This window comes from Malurus melanocephalus, unplaced genomic scaffold (genome assembly GCF_030028575.1).
Source record: "Malurus melanocephalus ecotype Western Australia unplaced genomic scaffold, MMel_1.1 scaffold_52, whole genome shotgun sequence".
Classification (NCBI taxonomy): domain Eukaryota; kingdom Metazoa; phylum Chordata; class Aves; order Passeriformes; family Maluridae; genus Malurus; species Malurus melanocephalus.
In genome coordinates this window covers 748,113-766,582 of record NW_026623284.1, presented here as the reverse complement: position 1 = coordinate 766,582, position 18,470 = coordinate 748,113, and the positions used below count along the sequence as shown (strand labels likewise).

Sequence of the window (18,470 nt, the reverse complement as noted above, 5' to 3'; positions counted from 1 at the left end):
AAAAAAAAAAACCCTGAAAATATTCTTAAACAAGTATTTATTTACATTATCAGAAATTTAAAACCCTCACTGACAGCATCTGGTTAATGAGCCTTGAGATCAAGATTTTCTGCTTGTCCATAAAGTGGGCTCACAACCAACAGTACTTTCTCTGTTCTGCTCTACCAATAGATCCTTGTCTGAGAAGACCACATAGAGAGYACACGAAATGTGAGTTTACCAAGCTTTTATATTTATTCTTTACCAAGTAATACATTTGAAATGAATGTATTTCCAAGCTGCTCACAGCACRCTGTATGACAAAGAATACTCTCCCATTCCATTAAAGAAACAACAGCATAGCCTGACACGAGCCAGCCCTTACTGCTACATGAAGAGCTCAGAGACTCTTTTTTAAAATAATTTTGCTTATAGATCATTTATTTCTTGAGTTACCCTCCCATTTCTGGGCCCAGTTCTCTCCTAAAGGGTTTCTGGAAGACACAGGCAGAAATATAAATTAGAATTCATGCTGGAAGTGTTTTGCACTTTCCTTTGTATAAATCTCTACCAGGATGCCTGATGAAAGGTTAATTACTCAAAACATGAACCAGGAAACATTGTGTGTCAGAAACGTGAAGTAGCACTGAAAGCCAGCATTTCCCAGAGCCTCGTGGCTTGTACATCCCATCTCCTCTGCTCCCTCTTGAGCAATTTTGCTGTGAGCTGCTCCTCCTAAACTTACATCCCTATGGGTTAGAGAACATTAACTGTGGCACACTGTTTGCCCAGGAGGCTGAAAGGGAAACTGATGAAAATTCTATCAGTTTGATTGAATTCCTCCTTAAAAGAAAACCAAAAACAAATCAAAACCACCAGTTATAGTCACATCAGTACATTCAGCATAGTTGGTGATGTTGGCCTTGAGGCTGAGGAGCACTGGACAGCCTTCATCCACACTTATCTCATTCCCAAACTCCCACACGGAGCAGCCACAYGTAAACTACGCTGGGAACAGCGTGTGGACCACAAGGAACCTTGGGCCAGCCTTGAGAACTGTTTGGCGGAGCRTTCAGAAATGCACAAGCAACCACTGGAACCATGTGACAGTGGGGACAACACTGGGGACAACGGTGGCCAGCAGCTCCAAACATTCCCTGCTGGGTTTGTCACAGCCACAGACAAGAAGCTGAGTGCTTCACATGCCAGAACACTTGCTGGCTACAGCCATGCCACCAATCCATATAAAACACAAGCACGGCCATAAGTTAGCCCCGTTTAGAAATGGTAAAATTTAAGGAAACTGAAATGATCAGTTATTTTTATTTCAAAATTCCCTTTTTTAAGCTTTTCCTTACAATGAAAAGCATCTGGCCCATTTCTAAGTTCTAGTCTCATTCAGTACAGTGGGCCACAGTAAGAAAAAAATGCTCACTTTTATTACAAGAAAAGGGAAAAAAACAGAGAAGGAAAAAAGCTGGAGTAGAAACAAACACATAAGCAACAGAGAATGGAAGCCAGGGAATAAGGAACTGGGAAGGCTGGGAGAAAAAAATCTGAGGAAACTGCTAAGTCCTTGGAATCAGCTAACAGAAGCTTTCAGAGCACGTATCTTTGAGGGTAAGATGAGGCCTTCATCATCCATACGTCTAATAGAAAAGCAAAATACCAGAACAAACAGCCCAACATGTTTGTGAAAACGCTGAGGACAACTGTTTCACAAAGTTGAGGGTGCCAGAAGAGCAGTTACTTCACACTTCACTCTATTAGGGCAGGCTCCATTTTAAACATCTCAATGTGTACAGTGATTTGGCTGGAAGTGGTAACGAGAAGCACTCGCTGTGCCAAGGAAGGGGGAAAGCGAGAGCAGTAGAGAGAGGAGAGCAAATTTTTATCTTCCATTAACTGAAATGTTAATGTTAAAGAAAAGTAAATTTCAACAAACTCTTTGAACTTGTTGCTAAAATCTCTCGAGACTGCAATTTAAAGGACTGGCAGTTATTGTGCTGGAATACGCACAATGGCAAAGTAGTGCAAAGCAGGGGAGAGATAGGAAATGTATGTGAACAATACGGGCTACATCAAAAGCAGCCAGTAATAAGGGTCTGAAACTAGAAAGAATCATATTAGGAATGGAAACAAGGGCATTTTAATGAATATAAAGGAACAGCATAAACTGTCAGGGATAAAAATCAGAAAAGATAAAAGCACAGCATGCAGTATTACCACTGTGCAGTATAAAAGGCAAACAAAGTTTCAGAAATATTTCAGAAGTAAGAAGAAAAACACCAAAGTCTGTACAAACAGTGTTTAGAAAGAACAAACGGGTAACAAAACAGACTCAAATGCCATTTTCTGTATTTTAGCCTTCATAAAACAGATTTATTGTAGCTAATACTAAAAACTGATTCTGTTACTAGACTAAATAATTAGAAAAATTCAAGTCAACAGGACTGGAAGAATTTCACACAATGCTTAAGAAACAAAGAGAAGTAATCTCTAAACTTTGAGCAATCATCTTCCCTAATACAGTCCTGGTGAATATGCCATAAGAGAGGCTGGCAACAATGAGTTAGAGCATTCAGAGGGGTTTTATTTGCAAATTCTTTTCAATCAATGTGGGAGAGCATCGAAAGAAAGTCCCTTCCTCCAGGACCTGTGTGAGGACATTCACACACACAGGAGAGTTATGCAGGACACAAGCTGAGGCTGGGGCTACAAACATTTTTGAAGACAAGATCTTAAMAAAACTCATTCTGCTAAATTGAAAAGTGACTCATTAACCAAGTGAAACTTAATAAAGATTAGCAATCTTTTAAAGGATAAATAATTTAAATCAATATGATGTTGCCATAGAGGTTAAGCTTGTTCAGAGCAGAACAAGGAGGTAGTCACCTAATAAATAAAAGTTTCATATAATAATTTTTCTCCATTTCAGCTGTGGAGTCTTAGCTGTGAGTAATACAAGACCAAACTGGGTTAATCAGCAGAAAAGAATATTTATTTTATACTGTAMAAAATTAGTTACTGAAACCAACTGCCTAGAGATACAGTGGAATTGTATTCACTACATATTTCAAAAACAAGTCAGAGAACCATTTGTCAGAAATGGTACACATACACAACACTCAGAAGGATGAGCAAGATCACCCTCTAGTCTTTTTTGCCCATACAGTTCCATTTATCTCCAGTGATACAGGAAAACTAAATATTCCTTTTMTTTAAAAGAATTTCATTGTACTTCTGAACTCCACACTTCAGGGAAAAGAACCCTAAGTAATTAACATTCTGGGTTTATGAAATGGCTTACTAATAAATCTCCCAAATTTTAAAACAGAATTACTTCTCTCTTTATTAATAACAATATGGAGTCATCCCAAGCTGTTCTACTGAGAAAACATTTACTGCCTAAGAACACTGCAGACAGTCTTCACTGCCACACRAAGACAGGAGGGTAAGACACCATTATTGGTGTCCATAAAGATTCCAAGAACACAAGGATGTTCCAGAAGTCATTCTGGATTAGCTGAAGCTGCCACACATGACTTTTAATTGGCCACCTCAGATATCAGTAAATGTTTAGTGCCAGAGACTGCACTTTTGGACCACATCTTTACTACCAAAAACCCCCTTTATCTTACTGTGCCATGAGTGAGTCAACTGCACATGCTCCAAGGAATATAAATATATAATAAGCAAACTAAAAAACTAGTACATTTTCCTAAAGCTGATTTTTTTTTTTCCTGATAGCCTAATTAAACTTGTTTTGGCAAGACTTTCTTTTCAGTAATAACATAGTAGAAGAGAAAAAGGCCTGGTTTTTTTCCTCCTCCTACCCAATGCCAAAAGTCTGGGTGGAAACATCCTAGGTTTGATAGTGCTTCCAGCATTTTCTTCAAGAAAAGCAATTAGAATGTTGATAAATACAGCATTGAAAAAATCAGTAATTATAAATTCRTATTGGAATGGCAATAGGATTGGGTGCATGTGTGATTTAAGAAAATACTTCCCGAAAGAATGTGAAAGTGAAAAATATTCTGAAAGAAGCAAGATCTCATGTGAGTTTATAATATTGCCTATRTATTGATATACTATTGTTAGGAAGGAGCTTCCAGAATATCAGAAACTATAATTAACATAAAACACTTATACTGTTATTTTAGCGTATTTTACATACTCAATTTAAGAATGATTCTCAGAATCAAAGTGGGAACTGAAATTCCTTCTTTAATCAATGCCAATGTCTGGGGCAAGAAAGATGAGAGCAACTCCTTTATATGCCATGAAGAACACTCCCAACATTTTTTTTTTTTCTAACAACCAATGAATCAGCATTATGTGACTACAGGCTGTAAAAATCTCAACYTCCTGAAATTACTCCTGTATTGGAAAGATCAAAGGATTCAGCCTGAAAACCAAAGACCCTCAAATTTCAGACCTCCAAGGCTGTACCTCCGCAGACAGCGCTRCAGGCTGGCAGGGCTGCCAGGAGCCRCAGCTCTGCCTCCCTCCCCGCAGCCTGGCCCTTGCTCTGGCCTCCTCCCTTGTGCTATCACAAACACATTTCTTTGCCAGGTTAGTTCTAACCCAGCTCAATTTCCCAGTGCAGCTCACCACAAGCGCCTGGGTCAGCACAGGGGAGAGAACAAACAGCTGGTAGCAGAGGGAGGGCAGCGCTGCTGCTCCTTTTCGCTGCCAGAACCAGCTGAAGATTTATGATGTTTGGGGAAAATAACCACCTGATGCACTCYGTACACTCCCAGCCTATGTTTCTTTAAGCACTAAATATTTCAGGTTTTAAGGGGTTTCCTACTTCATCTTACTTGCTTTCAAAAGCACCAATGGTGTTAGAAGAACTTACTCAATGCAGTTCTTGAAATAAGTGCCCAAACTTATTTTGAYTAACAGAAGAATGGCATGAACAGCAACGTCCAGTGCCATCTTTCCAGTGAAAAACCAAAGCAAAAAATGCAGAATTCAATACAAGTTACTAGCAAAAAAMGTACTTGCTGTAGTAAAATCTTGTTTCTTGGTATTTATCCAAACTATATGAACCATATATATGACCTGGTGACCACACCTATTAAACACAGAAAGAAGAGCTTTCGGTATTTCCTGAAATTGTCAGTCACTTAATTTTTAGCAATTAGTAACATTTTAGTGTACCTATGACAGCATTTTTCAAAAAGCTAATTTYACAGCATTAGTGTATAGTAATATAAGGGAGTGATCATTAGTGGTAGATAAGGAAATTCCATTTTTCCTAATAATACATAATCCTGCTGCCCCTCCAATACTGCTGTGGTGCAAAGGGTTAAAGAACAACTCCAGCCTGAGAAAGGCATAGTTCACCTATTCTCAGCAAGGCAACTGCCTTGGAAAACCATCTCTCAACTGAAATGATGACAAAGAATAGAAATGTCCATTTCCAATTACTTATCTTATAAAAGAACAATGATAAGAAGTCAGTAGGAGTTGAACATGCTAACAAGGAAAAAAAATCCACAAGCAAAGCCAAGAAAATGGAACTGTTTTATTGTTTTAAGCTGGGAAAAGTCTCCTTTGTGTCACTGCACACAGGATGAAGAGATGTCTGGTRTGTAGATGGCTCAGAGCAGCAACCAAGAGACTGGGTAAGACACACCTTGTTAGAATCTGTTGAGGTTTCACAGACTGCCATCAACTTGGTCTGTCACAACACTGTCCCACAGCTCTCGGAGGTGCTCTCACAAGTGCTGCAGAAAGTCAATGGATCATTAAATACAAACAAAAAAGAAACTAACAACTGAAYGTCAAAAAAAGTCTCAGAGCCCTTCACAGCAAGTGCAGTCTGTTTCAAATTGCGGAAACTCTCCATCTATTTCCAGCATTAAACCTAACTTCACTCGCCCTAAGACACTAGTTAGGACACCACATGAATCTACATTTTAACAACTTTGTGGCAAAACATTTTTAATAACTCCATGTATCATAGAAGTTCTCTTCAAGAACTGRAAATCTGAAGATTTCATTCACCTCCTAAGCACTGTGAGCAGTTCATGCCAGGCTCCTATGCAAAAAGTACATGAAGCAGTTGGGGAATTGCTTGGTAATTCAAACACAGTGCAGGAAGTCACAGAACACGGGGTGCTGAAGAAAATGGCACAAAGCTCAGCCCTGTTCTGCAAAGAGCCAGCTTCAATCCTCACACCTCATCTCCTCACTCTGTGTTCTACTATGTGTTTTCTGGCTTTTGGCCAAACAGTTTGATACACRTGGCTTGTACAGGCCAGTGTTTGCTTTAATACCTTAACCCTTCTCTGGGCAAAAATTGTACAAAACTTGTCCATCAAAAGACCTTGGTCTTGCCAGGTAGTGATGACCTTCATGAACTGCAATCTTGGATTTAGGAACATTTTTGCTCTACAACAYAATACATATCTTACATTTGCAAATGTTACATTTTGAATTGAGAAAAGGGCAGGCAAGTAAAGACACCAGTATCACACAGAAGGTGTGTGAGGAACTAAAGAAACACAGCTGAGCTATAAAGTTCCATCCAACTCGTTAAGGTTCTTTTGAAATGAGCGTAGGTATCTTTAAATATTGGCCTGCCCTAATGCAAATGCAACCAAAGTGATGATGGTAAAATTTCACAAATAATCATTTCCTGGCAAAACCACTATGCTTAAGGGTGCTCAAAACTATCTGCATGTGTAAAATCAATGGCCTTTGAAAACCTACTGGCGCTTGCATTGGCCCAAGTAATGAAAAATTACTAAGGAAATTAAAACACAGGTAATTAATAATAAACACACAAAACATTTTCCACAATTCTGAAATCATTAACATATGCTGCTTTAAACCACACACATTTGCAAAAATAATTTGCAACACACATCAAGAATTTATGGATGCTGAAAAATAAAGTTTCAAGTGACCTCAGACACTGATCTACGAAAGGTCACAATCAATGAAACTTCTGCTTCTAAATTTTGCTAAGAACCTGCATCTGTCTGTGCTTCTTATAATCTGCAGAGATTAAGAAAGTGTTACTACTTAAAACTGATTACAAAAATGTTTACTGCACCTGTACAATACTATTCTGGTACATTTTCACAAATAACCAGCTGTTCATACAGTGACAATACAGTTAAAACAAAACTCTTCCTCTATAACTTCTTTCTTTTTGACCACATTTCTATCCTTCAGCTCCCTACCCTGGTACTTGAAGTATAATCCAAGCAAGAGTTAAGTTCCCAAGATTTCAGGCCATTCAGTGAGAGGACACCTAATTATTTCTACTTTTTCCTCTACAATATCTGCAAGAGTTCTTTTAACCACGCATCTGAAAGCTTCTTTCTTCTCCATCATGTACTAGCTTCAGTAATGCAACTTTATTATCCTTTCCTGACTTTCATAAATTCAATCTCTCTACCRTTTAAGGTAGAAGGATGATAGTACAAAAATATTTTCCTCATTCACTGCTTTGTATACAGTTCTCTGTATTCTTCCTGACACACTGTATTCATGAACTTGCTCTCTATTTCAAGGCTCTGCATGGCCAGTTCTTGCCCTACCTCTTAAATTTGAATTGCTGCTCTGTACAGATATCCCCTTGCCAAAATGCAAGGAAGAAAATAKGAGTGTTGGCCTGACAGTTCAGGCAGAAAAACAACTATCTGTGAAAATCCTCGGGGTCCCAACCCTAACCCCCTCCTTTAAATACATCCTCCAAGGYGGATGGCAATGAATCACTCCCCAAAGCTGAGATAGCCACGGTTCTTGAACTTCTGCAGGTTCTTTTGCTCACAGCATTCTCACAGCTCCCTTGTGCTTTCCCAATACATTTCTTACATTTGCATGTGCTCTTATCTTTACATTTAAATTAAGAAATTGTTTGTGCAGGAGCAATCTTTGCTTATGCATTTGTACTGCATGTAGTGTAATGGTGTCCTGGCCTCTAGGCACARTTACAATATAAATAATAAAAATGAACTGTTCACCTAAGATTAACTTTCCTGACAGTCCTACCATGAACCTACATCCTTCAAACAATGATAAAAGGCTGTTCCAGCATCACATTCTACCATCTGTACGTTTCTCCAGGTACTGATGACACTGACTCCCAGATCTTCACCAACAGGAAACCTCCACGGTTCCCTGTCCCCATCTCTGTCCCCAGCACCACTGGAATTTTTACTGATACCCAGATAAAATGCAGAATGAGATGTGGCAAAGCACTGTCCTACTATAGAACCCTCTGCTCCCTTAACATAGACTACTTCTGGGAAGAGTTGAGAATCCCTGGCATCTCACAGGAGCAGATCCAAGGCAGTTTTCCATCTGTCTGCTTAAACTCATCAAATTTGCTTAAAAACACGGCCTGCAAAGAAGGTAAAGTACCAACCTACATCACTCTTCAATATGGCACTGCTGCTTAATGGAGGCATCCATAGCTGAGGAATTATTCTATTCTGGCTTTGCCAGTTTAATGCAGGGCTCTTGGTTTTATCATTACTTAGGCTGCACTTAGACTGAACATTCAGTGAAACATTTCCTATAATGGGATAAAGCGGTAGAACAATTTGACTGGCTAATAGTGATTTAGACRTGTGATTACAGTACAGAAAATGGTCTGACATATGCTCTTTTATCTGGTTTGCATGAGGCACATTAATCCAACTGGAAAGCATAGAAGTGAAAAGGAAGACAAGACCAAGCACCCTTGAGGAAAAAACAGAGTATAGTCTTACTTGTCTCATTTCTGTATTTGCTAGGCTAGTTGTAATCAGTATCTTKGAAATAGGGAAACTTACAAAACAAAACCATTTTCTTCACAAAATGGATGCAACTACAAACCACCAGTCCATACCTAYGTTGCACAAGTTAGAAAAATATCCATTTTTTATAAAATTTTGGTTTCAAAAACATTTATGACTTATGTAATGATGCCTTTACCAAAAGTACAGGGTTTCCACAAAGATGCAGTAGGACACTGAGCAACACACCAGCCAGGAACAATCAGTGTGGGAAGAAAAAGAGTATTGATTCATTTTAATTTTTGTCTCAGSTAATTTAATTTCCCACTTTTAAACAAACACTTAGGTGTTTGTCAGCATAAGCACGTATTTTTACAGGAATATTTTATTTCTTCCTAAACCTCGCCAACAATATTCCCATGACACCAAAAACCTAAATGAATACAAGGAATTACCTCTTCAACACCCACTTTTCCTCAAGAATGTATATACAACCTCAAACTGGCCTAACAAGACATGTCAATTTTCACATATAACACTCTTTACATTTTTTGTGTAGACTGGTACATTTCAGTTGCATTTACAGTTTGGTTGGTTTTGTTTTTTTTTTAAATCCTTTAAAAAAATAGCCTTCAAAGGTTTCCTATGTAAGTTTTCGATTCTAGTAAGTGGAGATTAAACCGAAGTATGTAAAACTAAGAGTAAAGGAGATGAATCCAAGAATTTGACCACAACTACATGTTTGCCAACTACTTTCAACAACCCCTATATTAAAATTTCTATCAAGCAGGTATGTTAAGATAATGAAAAATGRGAGTTGCAAACAACACACCTTCCCCAAAGCCAGAGGTGACACGAAAATCTTTGCAGGTAAACTTTCACCAATGACAACAAYAAMAAAAAAAAATCATGTATCCCAAACTAATGATAATTCTATCCTGGGATACGTGTAGYTCTGTAAAAGCAAACGCACACAGAAGATGCATATTCTTTGCCTGCGTTTAGGTCCAGCCCAGTAGAATCCCTTGTCGTGTTGCGGACTTCCACTGTGACCTTATGGTCGGGCTTGACCTTAAAGGTCTTTTCCAACCATAATGACTCCGGTACCGAAAGTGGCAGCGAGGTTTGGGATGGGCGTTTAGGGAAGCGCCAGGACCTCTCCAGGACAAACGCGGCAGCATCAAACTGARCGCGTCCCCCAAAACAAAGGGAACAACCTCTGAACCCCGAGGCTCGGACAGAGCCCACAGCGCAGGAGCTGTTTCGGTCACATCCTGACGCTCATTCTCCAAACGTGCCGCCCAGCTTTGCCCTATTACCGCTGCCATCAGCTATGCCATGGCAAGCTCCATCCTACTCAAAAATAACCCGCGGGGAGCGCAGCCAGCGCGGCAGCGGCGCTTCCCGGGCAGCGCCGGCCGGGCCCTCTCGCCGAGAGCAGCCCGGCCCCACTCCCCAGGTCCCCTCAGCGGCAGCGCGGCCACCCCCGCTCCCTCAGCGGGGTCCCCGCCCGGGGCCGCGGGGAGCGGGGCGGCCCCTCGGGAGCGGGGTGGGGGGCGAGCCGGGGCGGCCGAGCGCCCGCGCTCCCGGCGGGGAGAGGCCCCGCGGCGAAGGGAGAGCTGCCAGCGCCTGGGAACGGGCTCCCCCCGCCATCCTCCGCCCCCTCCCTCCGTGTGTTTGTTGTGCTTCGGCACCGTCCCGCCGGCGCGTCCCTCCGTGCGGCGGCCGCTGACAGCTCCCCCCGCGCCGCCCAGAAACTCCTGCCTCAACTCTGCGTGTGCGCGGGGGGTGCGGGGGTGTCCTCCCCGCCGCCCGCCGAGAACCGTGTTTGCCTTCCCAAAAAGAGGAGGGGAAGAGGGGGGGCATAACAAGGGAAAGCGACGAGGAACTGCCGTCAACGCACAGGGAGTACCCAGGCGACGCTGAAGGCAGCCGAGCGTCCTGGAAGGGAACGGACCCAAAAAGGAGAAGGGGGAAGGTGCAAAGGCAAGGGAAAAAGGAGGAAGAGGGTGAAGGGGGAAGAGCTAAAGACAAACTCCGAAGGAGGAGGAGAAGAAAGGGATAGGGATGGTGAAAGAAAAGTGGAAAAGGGAGAGCAGGCGGAGGAAGACAAAGGTGAAAAAGGAGGAGGAGGAGGGGAAAGTGCAAAGGGGAGAGGAGGAGAAGAAAGAAGGGCCCTTCTCAAAATGGCATTAGGCAGAGGGAGGGGGCGACGAGCAGCGAGTCTCCACTGACAGCTCTGCCTGCGCCTGGCCGCCTGCCCCGGCCCCTCTCTGCCTCGCACACACAAACGCTGAACTTACTTCTTTCTGGCTCTCTGGAAAGGGGAAGCGCCATCTTTGCGAGGCCGGCCCCTAGGTCTTTTGTCTGTGGCTGCTGCTGCTGCTGCTGGGGGGGGAGCTCCAGGCTCGGGGGGCTGCTGCTGCTGCTGAGGCGGCTCCACCACCGCCACCACCAGACTCTTGTCCTCCGTTGACATCCTAGTCAGCAGGACGAGAGAGACACATGGATGATGATGATGAGGATGAAGATGAGGATGGTGATGGGGATCCCGATGCTCCTCCTGCTCCCGCGGCTCCTCTCCTCCTCACCTCCGCCTCCTCCACCTCCGCCTCGCATCGCTGGCCTCAGCCGCCGCCGACCAGCACAGGTAGCAGGGGGAGCAGCATGGGGAGAGCAGGAGGAGGAGGTGAGGGGGGGAGGCGAAGAGAAAGCGCAGAGGAAGGCAGGAAGGAAGGGTCTCACACACAATAACACCCTCCCCGGGCTCGGCGGGGTCTGTCGGGGCTGGGGGAGGTGAAGAGAGCGAGCGAGAAAGACGCGGCTGGTCCCGCCGCTGGGCGCCCCCGCTCAGAGGCCCCGGGCGCTGGCGGCGGCTCCGGCTGCTGCGCTGCCCGGCTGCGGCGGCCGCCGCTTCATTGTACCCTGGCCCTGCGCCCTCCCCCCGCGCAGAGCCCCCGGGGGCGGAGGAGGAGCGGGCGGCGGCGGCGGAGGCGGCGGGGGCCGAGGCCGAACGGAGGAAGTTTTGACAGCTCCAGCTGTTGTGTGTGTCGAGGGGCTGAGTCCGGCCGGGCTCCGAGTCCCCTTCCCAGCCGGGCCGGGAGCAGGAAGTTTAACTTTGGGGAAAGAAGGAGGAGGAAGGGTGAAAAAGGGGGAGGAGGAAGGGGGAGGAGGAGGCGGTGCCCTGCCCCCCTCCCCGCGGGGTGGAGAAGGGATCCCGGCGCTGCCCTGGTGTGTAACCCCCCCCTCCCCGCCTCCCTTCCCCCCCCGCCAGTGCGACACATAGACACAGCGACCGCCCGCCCTCCTCCTCCTCCCCTGCCGCGGCCCCACACTGCGCCTGCCCCGCCCGCCCACCGCCCGTCCCCCGGCGCAGACACCCATCCGCCGCCTCGCTGACCTCACGGGCTGGGCTGCTGCCGCGCCGGGCTGCGGGGAAACCGCGGAGYGGCCCCGGACGGGACGCGGCGCCACGGGGCGCTCCGCGCACCCCACCCCGCACCGCGCTCCGGCCGCTGCCCCAGCGATCCCCCACCCTCTCCCCGCCCTTGTTATTTTTTTTTTTTAATTTATTTCCCTGTGGAAAAGGAGAAGCCCCGTCTGGATGAGAGCGGCCGCTCCGCAGCGGGGAGCTCCCGCCGCTCCCCGCACGCGGGCTGCGCTCCGCGGAACGCAGCTCCGGGGACAGCGCTCGGTGCCCGCCCCGGCAGCGCTCGCTCTCCCCGAGCCCCGCGGAGYCCCCGGGGAGGCGGCTGCAGCCCGGCGGCGGGAGCGCTCCCCCTTCCCCCCGCCGCGCGTCTGCGGTTCGGGGCGGTGGAGGCGGGGGGAGCCGCAAGCGCCCCGGGGGATGGGAAGGAGGGAGGGAGCAGAGTTCAGCGCTGTGTGCGAGGGAGACAAAGTCTGGGGAGCGTGGCCGCTTTCCAGCAGCTCCGGCTGGAACAGCTGCGGGCGCTTGGGGCGGGGGCGAAGCTCCCCGGGCAGGGGCCCGCTTGGCTGCCTGCCCGCCCGGCTGCGGGGCGGGGTTAAGCCTCATTACACGGGATTTAACGTGTCCCGGAGGCCAGCAGGGACTCGGGCTCCGAGGGGAGGCGGGGGAGCCCCGCAGCTTCGCAGCCGGAGAAAAGTCCGGCCACGGGGCGAGGAAGCGGCCGCTCCCCCGGACTTTCCTCCCGGGCGCTGCCCCGACGCGCTCYGCTGCCTGCGGCGGGAGCGGCTCCAGCGGAGCGGGGCCGCCGGTGCGGAGCGGCYGCTTCCCCGCGGCTCCCGCACCGGGCACCGCCCCAAGGGCACCCCTGAGCCGCCCCCGCGGGGCCCCAGCCTGGCCGTCCCTCCCTCCCTTTCTCCCTCCCTCCTTCCTTCCTTCCCTCCCTCCCTCCCGRGGCCGGAGCGGCGGGTGCGGAGGGAGCGGCTTCGGGGCGCGGATGCTGAATCACGAAACGGGGCGCACGGACGGAAGAGCAGCGCGGTGACTCGTGTTTGGGGCGGGCGGGTTCGGGAACTTCGCCGGACTTGCAGACGTGGTGGGGAGCGATAGCCCCAAGGGTGCGAGTAAACACATCCCGAGAGCCCAGCGCTGAGCGCGTCTCCGGTGGCTTCTAGGCTTCCGTTTGAATGCCAGTTAATAAAATGGCCCGGGGTATCAGACAGGTACAAAGAGGGAAGGAAGGGCTGATGTCTCCTTTTTTTTCCCTTTGTTTTTGCGTAAAAACAAACGCAAAACAAAGCAATCCAGACCTTTACAGTGCTATTCATTCCCCAATTTTTCATTTGTCAGTGTCGGAATTCTAAATTAAAATGATATACTGTGGCAAATACGACTTCTGATGGCCTGTTTTCTTCAGAACCACTTCATAACAAAACCTTTGCTGATTGCTTTTCTAGTTTGAGTAATTAAATTAGACCTTTGTGACATTTTCATGCAATGTGTGAAATATATCAGAAAATAACACATTTGTCTCCACTTATATATGTATAAAATTATATAAAGCCATCCCTATTGTTCAGCCATGCAAAGGGAACAGCTGGATTCTTGGTTTGGCTTTCTTGGCCCTATCACTGAAAATGTWCTCATTTATGCCAAATAAAAAAAAATCCTGAGTTAAATGTTTGTGTTATTAAGTCTGCAAATGACAGCATAGACAAACTGCTCATAGAGTTTCAGATATGGGATCTTAATGTGTTTACATGTTGTCTAACAGAAGAAAGTACYGTTGAATTTTGTTAACTCAGGCAAGTTAGCATAATTTAACTGAAAACATTTMATGTTATACAGGCCCAGGCTTGGGTGGAGTAAAGAGAAAAAGGGCAGGGAGARGGAAGGAAAGGGCCACAGCCTCTGYACATTGGGATCGCTGGTGTGGCATTTGCTGGAGTTGCCAGGTTGCCATCTGGTCTACTGAAAAAAAATGGCCATCTCCTGGAACACTGGCTGTGCCTGTGCGGAGGCAGTGCACATGCGCCACGGCTTGGGTGAGCCTCGGATGTGTCAGAGCCACTCTGCATGTGCAAATTGATTGGAGCTGCGACCCGTGAGCGCACCATGGGCTCACACCGACTGCTCCGTGTGTGAGGAATAGCTGTCACATCCCACGGCAGGAGCGCGTCCGGCCACATCGCTGGGTTCACTTGGCCATGCTTCATCCAGTCCTCCCATGGAAATGTTTTCTAATACCTTTAGATCACCTGCGAGTGGTTGAGCTTTGGGATTTGTCTCTCATACAAAAACAGATGTGCGATTTAAATTTTTTTCTCCTTTTTTTTTTTTTTGTTAATACATTCATTAGATGTCTCTAAATCAATATAAAATGGGAGTGGAGGCAGGACGAAAGTCAGCTTTGGTGTAGAGTGGTGTAGCGCAGGAGCGAATTAAGGGACTTAGCCCATGAGTTCTGCTGCTGTGCCTTATCTCCTTGCGTGTCCAAACACAGCTGGGCAGGTCTGTGCTGTGAACGGCTGCAGCCACCGCTGTGGCAATCTAAGGTGTGAAGATCTCAGTAGGACTGAGAGAGACTCCGAGCAGGAACCTGAAGTGGAGATGGAATTGGAAACTGTATTTGCTGGCGTTATCTATCACTCGGAGAAGGCAGGGGGACGAGTCGGGAGACGTGTCACCACACATAAATCCAGTGTGGGAGTGCTTTGTTGATTCAGGATATTTGAACAGTTCTGTCAGGAAAATTTTTACGTTTATACCTTGGCCACACTAACCACCTATTATAAATTATCGCTGTCTGGAAAACACACATTTTTACAGCAAATATGTAATATTGAGTGAACAGATTGTCTGCTTTACTGAATGTTAAGATATCCTCTAGTTCATTGTAAACTAACTCAGGTGAGCTGACACACCTGCTTTTTTTTAACTTTCAAGGGCAGGCAGCATTGAAACTTTCAACTAGGATATTGCATTCTAGCCTTCCTCTAAATAAACATTTCTGTAGTTTTGGAATTCTGTCTGAAATGTAAGTAAGATCCTTGCAGTACTGATTAAACAAAGCATGCTACTGGTTTTAACTTCAAAACATCTTAAACTGTCCCAATGTGGTTAATAACAAAGAGTGATACTTTCATAATATAAAAAGTTGAAGGCGGGATGTTTTCTTGAAACAGCTAGTTAAGGAAAATGATCCTGTTACACTTAAAGGAAAATGACAACTGGAATGTAAATACCATTTTGCCTTTATACAACTAAAGTGGTGTGTGTAACATAAATAATAAGAAAAAAAATCTGGGTTCTATCAGAAATGGAATCCAGATACTTTCTGGTTTATGATATTAGTTCAGAACTCTGCCAGCTGAATGATTGTTCATCACTCTACATAAAGCAAATAAAAGTTTGATTTTTGTTCTCCTTGCGTTTGTGTTCCCATTGCAGAAAAGTTATCACAAAGACTTCATGTAAGCTACATCAACAGCCTGCTAACATTTCAGATGATACATATTTGAACCACTTTGTCTTAGCCTGTGCTAAATTGATAATTGACTGTGTTCAACATCTGCTTACTTCAGTGTGCTGCTCTGAAAGATGGGGAGAGTTTGGTGCTGCTGCACATCCCATATGGTTCTTGTAGCAAACTTCAGGATAAAGGTGCAGGGGCAGTTGAGTGCAGCAGCCACATCAGCTGCCTGTGATACCTGTTTTACATCTGCATTTATATTCACCCAAGTAGTTCAGAAATATCCACATTACTGACGTTTTTTTCAGTATTAAAAAACAAAAGAGTTCTAGACAAAGCCTAAAACAAGTGACAAAATCAGGATTACATCATACAAATACGTGACTTCTGGTTAATTTGTACTAAACTTGGCTGGGCTACAAAAAATGTTAGCATATGTTAATTGTCGTATGCTAACCAATGTGTTGTGGAAGCCTAGTTTTAAACTCAAAATGTTTGTTTCTTCTTTTTATCAGTTTTGCTTACTTGTCATCTCACAGCTCTGCCTGACTTWAGGCAGCAGCACAGCCTGGGTAGTGGCTGTGACACACACGCACACACCCTTGGGCAGTGGGACTTTCCCAGCAGTTTGGGGAGATGCTTTTTGTTGCAAAGGTGCGAAATAAGCCTGGCTTCTCATCCTGAGTAGCATTCCCATAGCCAGCTGGAGAATTCCAGTGACCAGCTGCTCTGGAGCAGTGGACAGATAGTACGGAGGTCCAGTCCACCCAGAATCCGTATAACTGCTCTCTTTGGCGGCATTCACAGTCCATGAGGACTGTACATTTCATTCTAGTTCATGTTTTCTCACCTCCCCACTGTGCAATATCCTGATTTCTGTTGTAAAACAGCGGCCCCCCACACAAAGGGATCCAGAGTTTGTAAGAACGCAGGGCTAACACAGGCCAGGCCCCCCATCCCTGCCTGCTCCCCATCCCTGCCTGGGCTAACACAGGCCAGGCCCCCCATCCCTGCCTGCTCCCCCCAATCAGTTCAGCGTGTGCTGAAAGCAGCAGTGCCCACGCTGTGATGGATGTGCTGCCTCACACCTTTACACCTCAGCCTCACCAAACCCTAAGGCCTTTTCATCATATTAAGCTCCTTTGACTGGGCTAATGTGACTGAGAAACACACCTTTTTTTATCCATTAAGATGAGGCCAAAAATGTTAAGTGCTCAAGATGCAAGCCCCTAGGGCTTGTCTATMTATCGAGTTATTACACGTGGAGGCTTTTATCTTCATAAAAAAATGTTCTTTTTGTGCACGCCAAAGTGTAAATTTAAAACCAGTGGTTGTAGTATAACCCTCATGTAGACCCACTCATTCTGGCATCTTCTGGTTTTTTTYTYYTYTTTTTTTTTTTCAGATTAAATCTAACCTCTTTAATTCATTTAAGTGAAATTAAAAAAAAAGGTACTCGAAGTGAGTTTGTCCACATGAGGAATTATGCTTGCCTGCCTCTGGTAGCAGTATTAATAATACCTTCCTATGTGGAGAAGCTTTGTCTATTAGGAATGTTAAYTTTGCACATGTTTGCACTTATTTGCATTTGAATCATCCTATTTTGACAAGTGGTAGCTGAGGCACTCTACTGAAATTCATTAAGTTATTCCAAACTGAGGCCATGATCCCRGGGATGCTAAATTAGGCAGATAAATAACTCGATGCATAAATAGGTTCACAGAAGACAACTGCCTCCTGAATAAAGTTTGTTCCATATTTAAACATTTGCAGAAATGCCTAAATTCTTCCTAAACTGACAATTTATGTATTTTTTCTCAGAAGAAACAATGAACTGTGCTGTGTTGTATTTTTTAGCATCACTGTGAAGTCACATAAAGTATCTACAAATTACTTAGGAACTTCTGTTAGTTCTTTGTGATTTCCTGTCTGGTTTACACATTTATGAAACTGTAATTTTATAAACTTCAATATTCTTTTATTTATCTATGTGGTAGTGGGCAGCAGAAAAATAATCTTTTGTGACATATTATTAATTGCATGGATGTTTCAATCCAAAAAGGTAKAATGCTAGCAGTTTGAGTAAAATCAAATTAATACCTGGAACCAGTACATGCTGAACTGAACACTGCAGATGGATGGAAAAACCTGAGCCAGCAGCAAGAACCCAGGGCAGTAGCTGGGCCCTTTGTGTGCACCTCTGGGAGAGACAATAGATTGCTGTGAAGTTGGGACTTTATCATGCAGAAAGTTAAATAAATGTCTGAGCGGTGTTTGCTATTTGCAGGAGTGGTGTGTTACACTCAGATTACTTAACAGAAATTGTACAAACCTGGCCATGGAATGGGGGGAAGGATTTGTTTGGGTGCAGTCACATAAGGGGTTTTATTCTGTTTTATTCTGTTTTGCRCAGCACCTCGTGCACAGGTGTCCTTGTCTGAGATCTTGGGTGCTGTGATAATAGGAATTTAAATACTGTTTGTAGAAATGAGTTTGCCATAGATTGGCAGTTTTGCAGGGAAATAATCTCTGTCCCACATGAGATAGCCTCATATTCTGTGGAGGTGTTACAATGTGGGAGAGACCTTGGGCTGTAGTGAGGTAAACACCCGGACACAGGTGCCAAATCCTCTTTACAGCTGTTTACTCCAATAACATCGTGTGTCTGAGTGAGAAGGGCAGCACTTGGCCTTTGGTTTTTTACGTTAATTACAGACAATTAATGGGGACACGTCATATACATGAGTTCCAGACAGAATTCTGTCCACTTCTTTATAACTAATTTTTTTAGCCRATTAGCTACACACCCCTATTGAAACAATAGCAGAGCCTGCACAGCCAAGGCTATACTGAG

General features: G+C 45.2%; 1 protein-coding gene across 12 annotated transcripts in view; it reads right to left on the bottom strand.

Annotated features, from left to right (window-relative positions):
- KMT2C (lysine methyltransferase 2C) overlaps nucleotides 1-11,370 on the bottom strand; it is a 189,509-nt gene extending 178,139 nt beyond the window's left edge. For 11 of the 12 annotated variants that reach the window (XM_057365384.1, XM_057365382.1, XM_057365392.1 and 8 more), the window contains exon 1: nucleotides 11,024-11,199. In XM_057365384.1, the coding sequence (XP_057221367.1) occupies nucleotides 11,024-11,199 (176 nt within the window). Of the gene's footprint in view, nucleotides 1-11,023; nucleotides 11,201-11,311 lie in introns of those variants that run through there. The other variant, XM_057365380.1, reaches the window with a different exon arrangement.
- Nucleotides 11,371-18,470: the final 7,100 nt, after the last annotated feature.